This window comes from Panicum hallii, chromosome 1 (assembly GCF_002211085.1).
Source record: "Panicum hallii strain FIL2 chromosome 1, PHallii_v3.1, whole genome shotgun sequence".
Classification (NCBI taxonomy): Eukaryota; Viridiplantae; Streptophyta; class Magnoliopsida; order Poales; family Poaceae; genus Panicum; species Panicum hallii.
The window spans coordinates 44,799,854-44,814,911 of NC_038042.1; the positions used below are offsets into that span (position 1 = coordinate 44,799,854).

Here is a 15,058-nt window from a genome sequence, read left to right on the forward strand (position 1 = left end):
TCAGCATTGGACACTGCCGTGGGCCACCAGACACCAGCTCTGTATGCTTTCCCCACCAGCGTTCTTGAAGCTGCGTGGTTGCCGTAAACGCCCTCATGTATCTCCCGTAGTATGTCGTAGCCATCTTCTTTCATGACGCACTTCATGAGTACCCCTGATCGTGCGCCACGCTGGTAGAGCTTGCTGTCGCTTAGGACAAAACCTTTGCTTCTGCGCATGACACGAGTTGCCTCTACAGTTTTAGCATCTATCCCCTCTGGAAGTTTTTGATCCCGGATGAAGTCGATATAAGCCTCTCTCCAGTCCTCTCCAAGCATCATAACCTCCCGATCAGGCTATTGAAGGCCATCATCAGTGGTTACCTGAGGTGAGGACTTAATGGATGGCTGTTTCAGCTCCTGGACGAAAACTCCCGCTGGAACCTGTGCACGGGTGGATCCTAGCTTGGACAGTATATCCGCAACAACATTATACTCCCGTACCACAAGATGAACTTCCAGGCTGGAAAATTTATTCTCCAGCTTGCGCACTTCCTGTACATAGGCATCCATCGTCTCTTTGTTGCAGTTCCACTCTTTATTGACTTGCTAAACGACAAGAAGAGAATCGCCATATACAAGTAGTCGCTTGATCCCTAGTGATATCGCCAAACGTAGCCCGTGAAGCAAGGCTTCATACTCGGCTTCATTATTGGATACCTCCCAAAGGATCTGCAGGACATGCTTCAACTGTTCGCCCCATGGAGAAATAAATAGGACTCCAGCGCCACCGCCGTCGAGCTTGAGAGATCCATCGAAGTACATGGTCCAATGCTCTGGCTTGTCGACCGGAGTTGGAATTTGATTCTCTCTCCACTCAGCCATAAAATCGACTAGAACTTGAGACTTGATTGCAGTGCGTGGCTTGAAGTCGATTGATAAAGCCCCCAGTTCCACTGCCTACTTTGATATACGCCCTGTGGCATCTTGATTATGAAGAATATCCGCCAAAGGGAAATCCGTAATCACAGTGATCTTGTACTCGTCGAAATAATGGCACAACTTTCTTGATGCAATCAGAATTGCATATAAAAGTTTCTGAACTGCCGAATATCATACCTTGGATTCGGAGAGTACCTCGCTGACAAAATATACAGGCCTCTGCACTCCAAATGCATGGCCTTCTTCGCCTCGCTCAACTACAATAGCACTGCTAACAACATGAGTTGTTGCCGCGATGTAGAGTAGCAGATCTTCCCCCAGCAATGGTGCTATAAGGACCGGCGGAGACAGAAGGTGATGTTTCAGATCTTGCAGGGCCCGCTCGGCCTCCTCCGTCCATTGGAACTTATCTTGGCGTTTCAGGAGCTTGAAGAAGGGTAGTCCTCTTTTCCCGAGTTGGGAGATGAACCTGTTCAGAGCTGCCATACATCCTGTTAGCTTCTGCACATCTTTGATTGTGGCCGAAGCCTCCATATCAGTGACGGCCGTGATCTTCACAGGATTGACTTCAATTCCCCGGTTGCTGATGATGAACCTGAGCAATTTCCCTGATGGTACTCCGAAAACGCATTTGGTTGGGTTGAGCTTCCACCGAAATCTGTGCAGGCTGCTGAACGTTTCTTAGAAGTCTGCAATCAAGTCGTCAGAATTCCTGGTCTTGATGACCATGTCATCCATGTAGGCTTCGACATTCCGATGCAGCTGATCAGCAAAGCACATTTGGATCGCGCGCTGATAGGTTGCTCCTGTGTTTTCAACCCGAAGGACATAGTTTTGTAAGCATATGTCCCGTACGGGGTGATGAATGCGGTCTTGATTTGATCTTCCTCCTTGAGCGCAATCTGGTGATAACCTGAGTAACAATCGAGGAAGCAGAGGAGAACACAACCCGCCGTCGAGTCGACGACTTGATCATTGCGCGGTAGCCTGAAGTGATCCTTTGGGCAATGCTTGTTGAGATCGGTGTAATCAACACACATTCTCCATTCATTATTCTTTTTCTTTACAAGGACGGGATTAGCTACCCACTCTGGATGGATTACTTTTTTAATGAATCCAGCCGCGAGGAGTTTAACTATTTCCCGTTTAATTGCCTCACGCTTGTCGTGAGCAAACCTTCGCAGGCGTTGCTTTTTGGGCACGGCCTGTGGGTATACATTCAGACTATGCTTGATCAGCTCCCTGGGCACCCCTGGCATGTCCGCTGGTTTCCACGCGAATATATCTCGGTTAGCCTGAAAGAAGCTGACGAGCGCGAGTTCCTATTTCTCACCTAAGCCCACGCCGATGACGTCGGTCTTAGATGAGTCACCCTCCTGGAGCTGGATCGAATTGAGGGCCACGTCATCAGTCGACTGGATGCTCGACTTGCTGGTCTTTCTCTAAGGGATCTCTAGCCCGGACTGGGAGAGCTGCTGCGGCCGCGAGTACTTCCCCTGAAGCATCTGGCACACGAGTAGTCGAAGCATACTGGATCGCCTCCTGATTGTAATCATACGACTTCTTCAAGTCGCCTCGGAGAGTGAGTACTCCACTTAGTCCTGGCATCTTGAGAGGCAGATAAACATAATGCGGTACTGCCATATATTTGGCGAGTGCCGGACGGCCCAGTATGGCATGATAAGAAGATTCGAAGTTAGCCACTTCGAATTTAATGAACTCGGTACGGTAGTTCTCCCTCGTGCCGAAGGTGACTGGGAGAACTACCGTACCAAGTGGGTGCGCTGCGTTACTTGGGATGATGCCATAGAAAGGGGACTTGCTCAGAACCAGCATGTCCGTGAAGTCCAGACCCATCTTCCTCAGAGTGCTGGCGAAGATGAGGTTGAGACCACTCCCACCATCGATAAGTACTTTGCTGAGCCTGACTTCTGCTACCACTGGATCCAGGACCAGGGGAAACTTACCGGGCTCCGAGAAGCTCGTCCATTGATCGTCGCAGGAGAATGAGATGGGGACCTCCGACCAACGGAGTGGTCGTGGTACCGCCGGCTCGATGGACATAATCTCCCGGCAAAGCAGCTTCTGGTCCCGCCTAGAACCGAAGTCTCCATCGCCACCGAAGATGACGTTGACGGTCTTCGAAGCATCCTGGAACTTCGCGTTGCGCCCTTGGTCCTCTTGGTCGTCATCCTCGGGTTCCTTGTCCGCTGGCTTCTTGTTCTTCTTGCCACCACCGGAGTTGCTGAATGTCCTCTGGAGGTGGTAACAGTCGTTGGCCACATGATTGGCACCTGGATGCCATGGGCATTTCTTCTGTAGGAGCTTCTCAAACTCCTCCTGCATCGTCGACTTCTTGCCTCGCGAGGGACGATCCACAACCGCGATGAGATTATCTGGCTTGCGCTTTTGGGGTGGACCCGAATAATCCCGCTGACTTTTATCGTTGCGGTTGTCATTTGGACGCCTCAGATTGCTATCTTGGCACCGCGGGAACCGCTCCCGCATCTTCTCCTCCTGTTCGGACCAGTCGTGCATCATGTCACGAAGGCCCGCAACATTTTTCGGCCTGTTCCGCCCGAAGTCTCTGTAGATGCCTGGGTTGGTGATGCCATTGTAGAAGCAGTCGATGATGTTTTCCTCCGAGATGTTCGCGATGGTAGCGCGAATGTCGAAGAAATAGCGTGTGTAGGACCGCAAGAGCTCATTACATTCCTATTTACACTGAGCAAGATCGTGGTGAGTACCTGAGTGAGCGATCGCCCCCTGGAAGTTGTCGATAAAGACCCTCTTGAGCCGCTCCCAGGAGTCGATCAAGTTGTTGCTGAGGCTCTCCAGCCACGTGAGCGGCGCAGGGTCCAAAGCCATCAGGAAGTAGACGACCTTAGTGATGTTGGAGCCCCCTGCGACTTTAATGGCCGTGGAGTAGCAACGTAGCCATTGCTGAGGAGTTTGCTTGCCATCGTACTTAGTGATGCCGATCGGCTTGAAGCCCTCAGGGTACTTGTAGCTGCTGAACCGTGCGGAGAAAGCTGGGAAACGGTCGCTGCAGTCAGTACCTTCGGTCTTGACTTCTTCGTGAACCTTGCGCCTGGAGTCGATCACGGACCGCGCATCGTGGCCTTCATTGATGTACTGGCGCAGGTCTTCTGGAGGAGGAAGATGATTGACCTGTCGCGGGTTACCCACTGGAGGTGGCTGCGGCCTCCCGCCAGGGGCCTGGCTTCCACGAGCGTTGTCGTTGTTGTGACTGGGCTGAGGTCGAGGACGACCGCCGGCCGTTCGGCTGTGAGCCTAGCTCCGGCTCTCACCCACGCGCTCCTCCTTGACAGTAGACACCGGGTTTTGCTGATCCAGCTGGATACAGGCTCTCTGCGCGTAAAGAAGTGCTTGACGCACATTCGGATCGTTACTGCGCTCGAGTATGGCCGTAACCCTGGCGATGTTGGCCACCGGAGTCCTGAAGCCCCGTTCGCTTACGGCGGTGAATTCAGGGTCAAGCTCGCGATGCATAGATCGCCTGCGCTCGTTGACCCTCCTCCGCCGGATTGTGCGGGCTCTGTTCCTGGCCCTCCGTGCCTCACGATCGGCGTCGTTTTCATCGCCGACGTTGGCTGTGACCTCATCTTCAGATACAACATCGAATTCAACGATGGGGAAATTGCCATCGTCCTCGCCTTCTTCCGCCATCAGCACCTGGCGAGAGGCGAGCTCATCAAAGCTCGCGTCGACTAGTTCAATCGACTCCTCCGCCACGGTGACTAACGGCCTGCCCTCCTGGAAAGGCAAAGGCTCGAGGTGTGCCACAAGTCGACCCTCAGCCTCGAGTAGATCGGAAAGGCTCATGCCCTTCCAATGCATGAAGCGCTCCTCCGGAGTGGAGGTGATCATTAGACTGTTGGCACCAAAACAACCCGAAGCCCCATGACGTGCGGTGGCTTCGGGATTTTGGAGTAGAGAATCCAGGTCCTCCTCCAATATGGAGAGGGACTCGGAGCTGTTGGCCTTCTGAAGATCAGTGGCCAAATCGCGTTGGCCGAGTCGCGATCGGCTACGCGGGTCCTCAGTTTGGAACAAGTCCAACCCAAGGAAAGTTGTTGCAGCACCGGATGAAGTCGTGCTGGAAGCAGACTCCTCCTCGATCCTCATCGCGGACCCATGAATTGACAAATCGTCGAGATCATCGACGAACTTGTCGAGGTCACTTTCAGAAAACGCCGCGGGGGTTTTCGGCTTCATGTCGAAGAGGAAACGACGGAAATCGCCCTCGCCATCTGCAACGCAGACCCACGAGCCAAAAATAAAAGTTGTACCCTGAGAAGGTACTGACCTGGTGAACTGGAAAGATGCCATCGAGTTCGCCGGTGGATCTTCGATGCGTGCCCCTACCTGGCGCGCCAGCTGTTTTTACCGGCTGCCCACCGAGGGGTATACCCAAGGTGGTAAGTTTAGGTGAGGAGACACCGAGATCAGGAACTCGAAGGTGCAAGGAACACAAGATTTAGACAGGTTCAGGCCGCGAGGTGCGTAATACCCTACGTTCTGTATGGTGGTTTGTATTCCCTTGGATGTAGAAGTTGTTTTTCGATGGGTCCCTGCTCCCCCTTATATATCCGGGAGGTCAGGATTACAAGAATCCTAACCAACACTAGTCAAGGAATCGTACTAGAACATATCTCGAGTAGATTCCTTCTGTATCGGTTAGCTTTATCTCCTACTTAAATGGAATAAATAAGAGATAAATAAGATAAATAAGAGATAAAACGGACTTTATCTCTTAAGCCTGTCTAAACTACATTATGTACACAGTCCCATGGTCCCGGGTCTGACAAATACCTCCACTAGAAGTGATTTCAAAAGAGGATGAAGCTACGACCAAGTTTGTGGTGGAAACGAATCTCACAAAAGGTCAACTCCGAGGGAAGATCAAATCCCGATTCACCGAGGGGTAGGAAGAAAACTATTTTTATTGGGTGTACCTCTTATGTGGCCAGAGTTGGTGGTGATGCTATCAACGAGAATGCGTGAGTTGCATAAATGGTACTTGAAGGCCGCTGCAAAATGGAGACGTAATGTTCGCAGCTTGGGTTAAACATACCAATTTATATCGAGGGCTCACTGACGTATGGATCGAGTTTGTGAGTCTTTGGTTTCTATATCATCAAGATGTCTTAGACAAGTCTTTTGTTACGAAAGTGTTTCCTCTCATTTCTATATTCTAGCTCTACTACTTCTGGGCTTTCTCATCCCCCACTTTTGTTTTGTATCATGTATAGGATGAAGGTGCAAGAATGCAGAAGAAGGGGGTACTATAACATCAGCTTCATGGACCTGAATATTATAAATGAGAATAGTGTAGTCAAATGGCCAAATCGGACTGAGAACAATATATTTATGGCCTTGGATGGGCAGAATACTTGTACATTTATTCTTTTGCCATTCAAATTTCAAGTAAGCCCTTCGACTCTTTTTTTCATACCTTCAATTTGATAATAAGTATATCAAACATTTACTCTGTATATGTGTATCAACAACTTTCACTGGATCTTGCTCTCTATCAAGATTGATCAATCCCGAGTTGCGGTGTTCGACCCTAAGAAAAAACCAGTAGAAGAATATCAAAACCTCATAAACATCCTCCAAAAAGTATGGCTCGCTTCCTCAAAAAGCACATATGAGTCACACAGGACCCGGGTGCGCTTTATATCAAAACGGACTTTCCTGTATGAATATAATATTTCATAACCCATGTGTGTGTGTATATATATGTGCGTGTATATATATACACACTTATGCGGGTACTACGTATGTGAGTTCATCCACACGTTTTGCGGTCCAAAAAAAATAACGCAAAAAGAATTCAATGTACATAAAAAATTAAGAACAAATTCTTTCATTTAATTCCATACATGTATTGATTTAAAAAAATAATATTTGCATGTGACAGATCTTGCGAATGAAAGATGACCTCATCGATCCGGAAAGAATTAAGGCAATTCAGGAAGCACTATGTGGATTTCTGCTCGATGAGGTAATAAATTCCAAGGGAGAATTTTATGCAGATCATAGGATAAGCGTGGGTCAATTTGATCCAAACAGGGCTGACGATGACGATGAAGACTAGTAATATTTGAAGTAGTTGTAAGTAAACAACTTGTGCAACTACTTGTAATATTAAAGTGTATATAAATTATATATAATATATATGTAGTCGTCGTTGCTATGCTAGATACGAGTACAAATTAAATACGAGTACGAATGCTAGCTATACACAAATGGATATGAATACAAATTCTACTTAAAACTAAAAGAAAAAGAAAAGAAAAGAAACAAAAGCAAACATATAAAAAAACAAACCAGCCGGTACTAAACTGCTGCCCTAGACGCCTTGTGTGGCGAGCAGTTTAGTACCGGCTGTTGTTTCCAGCCAGTACTAAATACGTCATTTAGTAACGGGCATTGCGCCCGGTACTAAATTCATGCCGGGTTCGTACCACCTGAACTGTACCGGGCGGGGAACCGGTACTAACCGGAAGTTCCTACCCGATAGGTATGCTAAGGATTCTAGCAGTGTTAAGTAGTGGCACAATACATGCTTAGATGGAAGCCAACGATGTACTAAGCGGTGCCTGAGCTGTCATGAACGATTAAGAGCAGGATTAGAGGCAACAAAACTAGCGGCATACATACTGCATGCTTAGGTGGCACCTAGAGGTATAAACTGAAGGCCACTAACTAAGCTATCACAGTATCACCTATGCTTAAGAGCAGGGTAGGAGGCAACACGGAGTAGTTCGTTGAGCAGTGCATGCTCAGATGGCAGCCAACGTCTAATGAAGGGGCCTAGGATATAATAAATGTTTAAGAGCGTAGGAGGCAACAGAAACTGTGGCACACTACATGCATGCATGCTTATATGGCAGCAGATAGTTGTGCCTAAGCTTTCATGAACAATTAAGATCAGAGTAAGAGGCAGCGAAATAAAACGAGTGGCACACTGCATGCTTATAGGACTCCTAACGAGGCGCCTAAGCTATCATAAACAATGAAAAGCAGGAGACAGTATAAAGTAGCTAGTTGGACACGTTATGCTCAGATGGCAACCAGCAACATTGGAGGTGGCTAACATATCAATCATGAACGTTAAGAAGCAAGCCGAAGCCAATGCAAACAACTGGCACACCGCAGGCTACCTTACATAGTAGCAAGCAACTCCATTGAAATCAAAGGGGGAAGGAAGAATGAGAAGAGAGGGGAAAAAAGAAGAGATGGAGATGGAGGAGAAAGAAGAAGCACACCCACTATGTCTAGCCCCTACCTTTAAGCTATCATGAACATTTGAAAGCAAGTAGTAGCCAATGGAAAACATTAGCACACTGCAAGCTTACATTGTAGCCAACGATAATGCTGAAGTTTTTTTAAGAAAACAGCAGAAGCACTGCTATATCATTTAAGAGAGGAAGCAAGAAAGTTCAAACAGAGTTTGATTACATAAAAAACTAGAAAACTCAGAACCCAACAAAAAAAAGATACCTAATCATGGAAAAAAATTAGTCTCCACCCGCTCTCCAAGAGCTCTCTTACGCAGCACGATCTCCCGCTTGATCTCTTCTTCTACCTGGGCCGATGTTGCCATCAGGTTGTCGAGCACTTGGCGGTTCCTTGCTTTCCATACGTTCCATGCTGTGTACACGAGGATCGCTGCTTTGGGTCTCCATGAACCATGGCACACTCACACTTGGATGGTAGCAAGTAGTGCCCATACATGCTTCTGAGTATACATGAACATGCTATGCGCTGGCTTCATGCGAGCTGCGTGACCCATCCTTTTATGTGTTGGCGCTGAAACAACAACATGGTGATCAAGTATATATTAGAGCCTATATTAGACAAATTCGACTACCTAATCAACATTGCTTAGTTCTGTCTTTCGGGAAAACATCGTTTAATTTCTAAGCAGTTATATTCACAAAGACTGAAAAAGCGATGCTCATGATTGAGTAGTGCCTATTGCAAGCACTCATTTTTTTGGTTGTTCATTTTGTGATGTCCAACAGTCTTGAAACCGAGATATTTCTTTTCTATAGGTATGTATAACTTTTGTTACCGAGGTACCTTTATTTGCAATTCAAAATCATGCTAGATAAACCAGTAATAAGCAATGATGATTACACACACAACGAAATATGGTTTATCTTCATGTTAACACACAAGATTTCTGCCCCATAGCTTATACATTCATCATAGATGCACTCCATGCATGCATGTAAATAAACCATATTAGCGTTGTTCAACATACATGGAGCATGTATCAACACAAATGTAGCTAGTAAAGCCAGCAAATACTTGGACCTCCATAACCCTCCCTGCCAAGAAAAAACCCGTGACCGTGACAAAGCTGGAGAAACAAAAGAAGAAATCGACCAAAGATACCTCATCAAGAAATGAGCCAAGGATTACACATGGCCTAGCAGTATATAGCAGTGGGCGGCTGCAGCCCGCCCATCCCCGGGGACTCGCTCGCTCTACAAAGGCGCAGCGCAGCCCGCAGCGGCGACAGATTCGCGCTGCCCCACACGCACCCACAACACCACCGCAGCGTAAAGCAGCCTCCTTTCCCTTCGCCCCCCTCCCCTCTCCGTTCCCCTCGCGCACACTTCTTCCTCCACCCACCAGGCCGGCAGGGGCGCCCCACCCCCCATCCCCTGGCCTTGATGACTACTGCGCCCAACATCGAGATGATCGCCTCCTCGCTGCGCCACTGCTCCCTCAACGGCGGCGGCGGGGGGAGCAGCCGGCGCCGGGGAGGCAGCGGCAGGCGCCACGGCGGCGAGGGCGGCGACGACAGCGAGGGCGTCACCGTCGAGCTCAACTCCGACGTCGCTCTGCCCTACCACTGGGAGCAGTGCCTCGACATCCGGGTACGTTGCGGCATACCTATGGGTTCCCTTCCTTCGTGCTCGCGGGCTGGTGATGCTGGGTGGGTTGCCCGCCGCCATGGCCGCCGAGGCTCCTCGGCGCGGCGCCCGCGGGTTTCCCAATCATTTGGCCATAAATGGCCAACAGTCTCCGAGGTAGGTGCGGGTGCCGGCGGCGCTTTCGCTGGAACCGGAATGGATGGATCAATCATTCCCTCATTAATGGCGAAAGTGGCGAGCAGGCCGGTTGGATGGGGATAGGATTGATTTCCTTCATTAACTCGCTCCCGCCGGCCTGTCCCCCTCTTTTGTTCTCTTGTTCTTGGATTCTTGCCTTGCGTGCGTGCCCCCCGCCCCGGTTCAGATCAGCCTCTTCCTACTCCTTGTTCTTCGGTTCCTTCCTTCCCCGTGTTTGTTTTTTCACGAATTGTTTGGTTTGGGCAGAGATTTCCGGATCGTTGCCATCTCCTTGTTCGTGATTAGTCGTGCAGATATTTCAGGCGCTGCACGCCTTGGCGCTTCTGTAATTTAATCTCCTGCCTGTTCTTTTCAGTTCTTCTTCAGAAAGGGAGAAAAAAATGAACTTGTTCAGAAAGATTGGAGCTTTCGGCATTGAATGCGAAGCCTCTCATGCATATGAATGCGCTCTTGTTCCATCTGCTTGTTCTCTTCTCCCAATTTCATACCGCGGGCGGGACTAATTAAGGCCGGGTTCAGATCTGTTTGTCTTCTCAATCCTGACACATCCCCGCGGATCCGGTCCTTTTTAATGTGTCTCTATCTGGAACTCCAGATTTCGCCGCGGATTTCTTCAGGACCACCACGCTCCGCTGTTGGTGCCTCCCCTGCAGCTTAATCACCGGGCTTAATCGCCTGCAGCGCGCCAAGTGCTTCCCCTCCGCAGAGAAAGAAATCTTTTCCCTGCCTTCTGACCCACCCATTATGAACTGGAAAGGCCTGTAATACGCAACTCAAAATGTCCCCCCGTGTTTACTTTCATCCTGAAACCAACTTGCACTGCTTGCATCTGATTCTCTCCCTCAGAAATTCAGAGAACCCACGGAAAGAGGGCATCTTTCTGAACATCATCATAGGCGAAAAGTCCTTCCGCCGGCAAGCTTTTGCTGAAAAGCTTCTTTCCATCCCATTCCCAGAGAAAGAAGATGATCGATGTTCGTGAAGGCGCGTGTGGTGGTGTCCTCCTCCTCTCCATTCCAGCCCTGCCCTGGCCTGCTGCAAACTGTTCCCCGATACATGCATAGTGCCCTGTCCCCCCTAATGCCACTAGTTTGTGTGATATAAACAGACAAACAGAAGGTAACAAAGATGATTTGTGTTGTATTTGATCCAGAGCATTGGCCATCTACTCAGTCCCCTGTAGTGTACTCTGTGTGCATCACTAAGTTTTCACCTAGGCTGTGGCTGCTGCATTAATGGCTCTTGTAGACTGCCCAGCAAATGTGTACTTGCGGATTCTCCTAATCTAAGTACTAGGATTAGTTAGTCTACATGCGTAGAGCTTTCTTGGACAGCAATTGCAATCTGATATAGTGGTATCTAGTCACGTACATCTTGCATTTTTCAGCAGATTTATGATGTGTATATTCGTATATCTGAGCTGATTTGTGCAGACGGGGCAAGTGTACTACATCAACTGGGAGGACGGCACCCGCACGACGGTGGACCCGCGCACGACCTCGGCCTTCTCGCCGACGCCGCACTCCACGTCGTCGGCGTCCCGGCGCACCCGCCGCGCGTCCACCCAGTCGTCCGGCTACACCTCCGTGTCGTCCGTGGGCGCGGACGTCAACGGCGACTGGCGGGCCGCCGTCGCCGGCAACGACAGCGGCTACGACAACGACGACGAGGAGGAAGAGGACGACGAGGAGGACGGCGAGGACGAGGACGAGGCCGAGAGCAGCAGCACCACGAGCAGCAGCTCCAGCAGCACGGGCAGCAGCCGGGGCTCGGCCGTCTCGTCCACGCTCTCGTCCTTCTCCCCCACCGACGAGTCCGGCTCCGGCGACAACGGCGGCGGCCTCGGCGCCGGGCACGTCCTCGTGGCGGCCGGGTGCCGCGCCTGCTTCATGTACTTCATGGTGCCCAAGCGCGCCGACGTGTGCCCCAAGTGCGGCAGCTCCGGCCTCCTCCACCTCAGCCGCAACGGCTACGCCTGAGATCGATGGAGCTCGTCGCCGCCCGTAGTTTGCTAATTGTAGGGGGACCTCTTCGCAATCGTTCAAGCTCTGTTGCTTAGGCCTTGGTAGATCTTCCATAAGACTAGTTTTCTTGCGGAGAGGTCCCCAAATCCAATCTTTGCCATTGAGTCCTGCTACATTGTACGCCAATTGCCAATGTATGGGAGCAGAGAACAACCTTTTCCTAGAATTCTTTTTTGTTACTTTCTTCTTCTCATTTTTCGCTGCTGTATCTTTCCCTGGATGTCACTGTTTTCCCCCCTCTCCACCTCTGCTTCTGAAATTTCTTAAACAAGGTAGAGAGAGACTAACCCCTCTTCTTCATCTTCACTTCATCTGTTCTTCATTTACCCTCTTCAAGATCAAGAAGGGAATGAATGACCATTTTGTGCCTTATTAGCTTTGTTTGTTTGGGATTAGGAACTGGCATTTTCCAGGCAGGGATGTGGATTATACACATGCCCATGCTTTGGTAGCATACTAGCATGCATGTATGTACATATGAGACCCGAGCAGACCAGCATTTATGAATGCGTAGTATGATCCAGGGAGAGCATGGTGAACATACAAGTTTACCAACCACTGGTGGGCCGGGCTGCTTGTTTTCTGGCGGTGCAATATTCTTTTGGTGTGTGGCTTGGGAGGGAGTGGTGCATGTGTAGTAGAATACAGACGATGCGCCTGGCCTGGCCGGGCCTCTCTGCTGTTGCATTGCTGGTTGCTGCTGCTACCTCAGCTCGGCCAGGCTAGAGCTGAGCTCTACTCCCTCCGCTTCCGGTCCTAGCTAGCTAGCTTGTGCTCATCCGTATCTGACGCCGGCCCTGCCTGCACCTGTCATGCCATGCATGTTCCTGCCAACCAAAAAATTCCTCACTTATGAATTGTGATGAGGGGGAAAGAGAAAGGCATGCTCATCAGTTAGATTCTTCACAGATATAATTATACAGATATAATATGTATGTATCTTTTCTTTTTCTTTTCTTTTTAAAGAAAGATTGCAGCATTGTAGTATCGTGTAAGATATGGGGAGGGGGCAGGGAGTGATATCAGGTTGCAGCCTGCAGCTGGTTCACGTGCAGCAGCTGTGCTGGCGTGCTATGCTCTCGTCAGTGGAACTAGAATGTTTGTCTTGTATTATACAAACTAGCTAGTACTGTACTATCCTTGGGTTCAAAACTAGAACAGTACGTTTTGTTTATCTTACTCTTTGTGGTTATCTGCACTTAAAAACCTAGCTCTTGTGTGCTAATTCTTTATCCTTGAACACATGCTTTCTTGCATTGGCTTTGGTGTGGACTTGTGGAGCAATATATAAAATAATAGTGGGACTGAGAAGCGTTTTCTATTAGGGTATGAAACAGAGCGGCGTCTTGCAAAGTGGATTATGCTTTGCACCTGCTTTTTAATTATTCGGCAAGTTCTAGGAGGAGCACGCATGTTTAATCAGGGCGTTGAAGCTAGCATTATCCGATCTTCAAACCTAGAAAAGCAGGGCCAGCACTGAATTAGTAGGATGTTTGTAAAGCTTTCTTTTTTACACCTATATCAAGAAAAGAAAAGGCTGGCTGGAAGGAGACAAGTCCGCAACACATGACATCGCGGTGAAGCTACAGACAAGTCTGAAACCAGACGAACAAGGCAACAAACACATCAAACAAAAGAGGTATGCTTTTGAGAGGCCCTGCGCCATCCCCAGCAAAGTACAGCTAAACAAGTAACCAAGTAGGTAGGAGATTCTTCACCAACCTACACTAACCTTCTTGTTTGTCCCTCCAATGTTCTGTGGTATATATATACTTATGCATTATATGTATACATGCATGATGTATGTATGTATGTATACAAAAGAGCAGCTAGCTTGTTGTGTTTCTGAAACCAATGACAGCATCATGTAGTACACCATTCATGTCTATTTTTTTACTGAGCAGCTCACATGGACAATGGTTGTGCACGCATACAATACAACAAGAGGAGAGACGGATGGAGCTAAAAGATTTAATCTTGGGGACATGCATGCATACACACGAATATAATCGAATGAGAGCAAAGAGGACAAATGGGGTGGTAAACGCCGGGCTGCAGGAAAGCTGGGGCGCCGTTGTTTCCGTCTGCCTGCGTCTCGGATGTGTCTCTGGCGAGGGAGAAAAGTGGTCATGATGCATGTCTGTTTGGAGAGAGATAGGACTGGCTGGTGTTTACAACACGGGAGAGAGAGAGAGAGAGAGAGAGAGACCTCCCTCCCTCCTCGGTTCGGCAGAAGGGGAATCTGTGCAGGAATGGGGGCCATGCCAGCAGGCTCAGGGCGCCAGTGTTTGGGTGTGCATGCTCAGCGCCACCAGCTGCTCCCGCCAGCACAGCAGCTAGATCGATAGCTGCCTAGCCAGCAGGCTAGCAGCAGCCACCACCAAGACGCGAACCTCATGCAAGCTAGAGAGAGTGAGAGAGCTGTGCCCGCCAATAATTCTGTATATATTTCTGCTCGAACATATCATCCGCGGAGCTCCGTGGGCTTTACTTACTTAGATAAGCACCGGTAAAGATTACATATGCGTAAAAAGAAAGACTATACTTTCTCCATCGTAAAAGTTGTTTGCGTATCTAGAAAATTAAATCGAAGTGCCACCGAACTATTTTAGATAGTTTTTACAAATTATCTAGACATAATGTATGTTTAAATGTACAGAAAAATCTAAAAGTCAAAACATCACCGCCACGCTCCCTCGCCTGGACTTGGCCCAAACCACTAGCGACTATTGCCACTCGCTGTTCGCCGCCACCCACTGCTGGGTCGGCTTGCCGCCGAGGATTCTAGGTGCGGACCTGACCCAGCGAGGAAAATCGATCCACGACAGAATGTTTAGTTTTTCCTTTCTTTTCCGTGCAAAACTCAATGGAGTCTATAGAAATTTTACCTGATTGTTGACAATTTTATAGCAATTTCGCTGCAGAGAGGAGTCTATACGCGTGGGATTCACGCACACGGTGCATGCCCGGGCACCAGGGACATAAGCCAACAACAATA

At 49.1% G+C, this 15,058-nt stretch overlaps 1 protein-coding gene across 1 annotated transcript; it reads left to right on the forward strand.

Moving 5' to 3' along the window:
* The first annotated feature begins 9,438 nt into the window (after positions 1-9,438).
* LOC112902729 (uncharacterized protein DDB_G0271670-like) lies at positions 9,439-12,366 on the forward strand. The gene is made up of 2 exons (XM_025971927.1): positions 9,439-9,841; positions 11,470-12,366. Exons 1-2 carry the CDS (start codon positions 9,635-9,637, stop codon positions 12,013-12,015), a joined length of 753 nt encoding a protein of 250 aa, XP_025827712.1. The 5' UTR covers positions 9,439-9,634; the 3' UTR covers positions 12,016-12,366.
* The last annotated feature ends 2,692 nt before the right edge of the window (positions 12,367-15,058 follow it).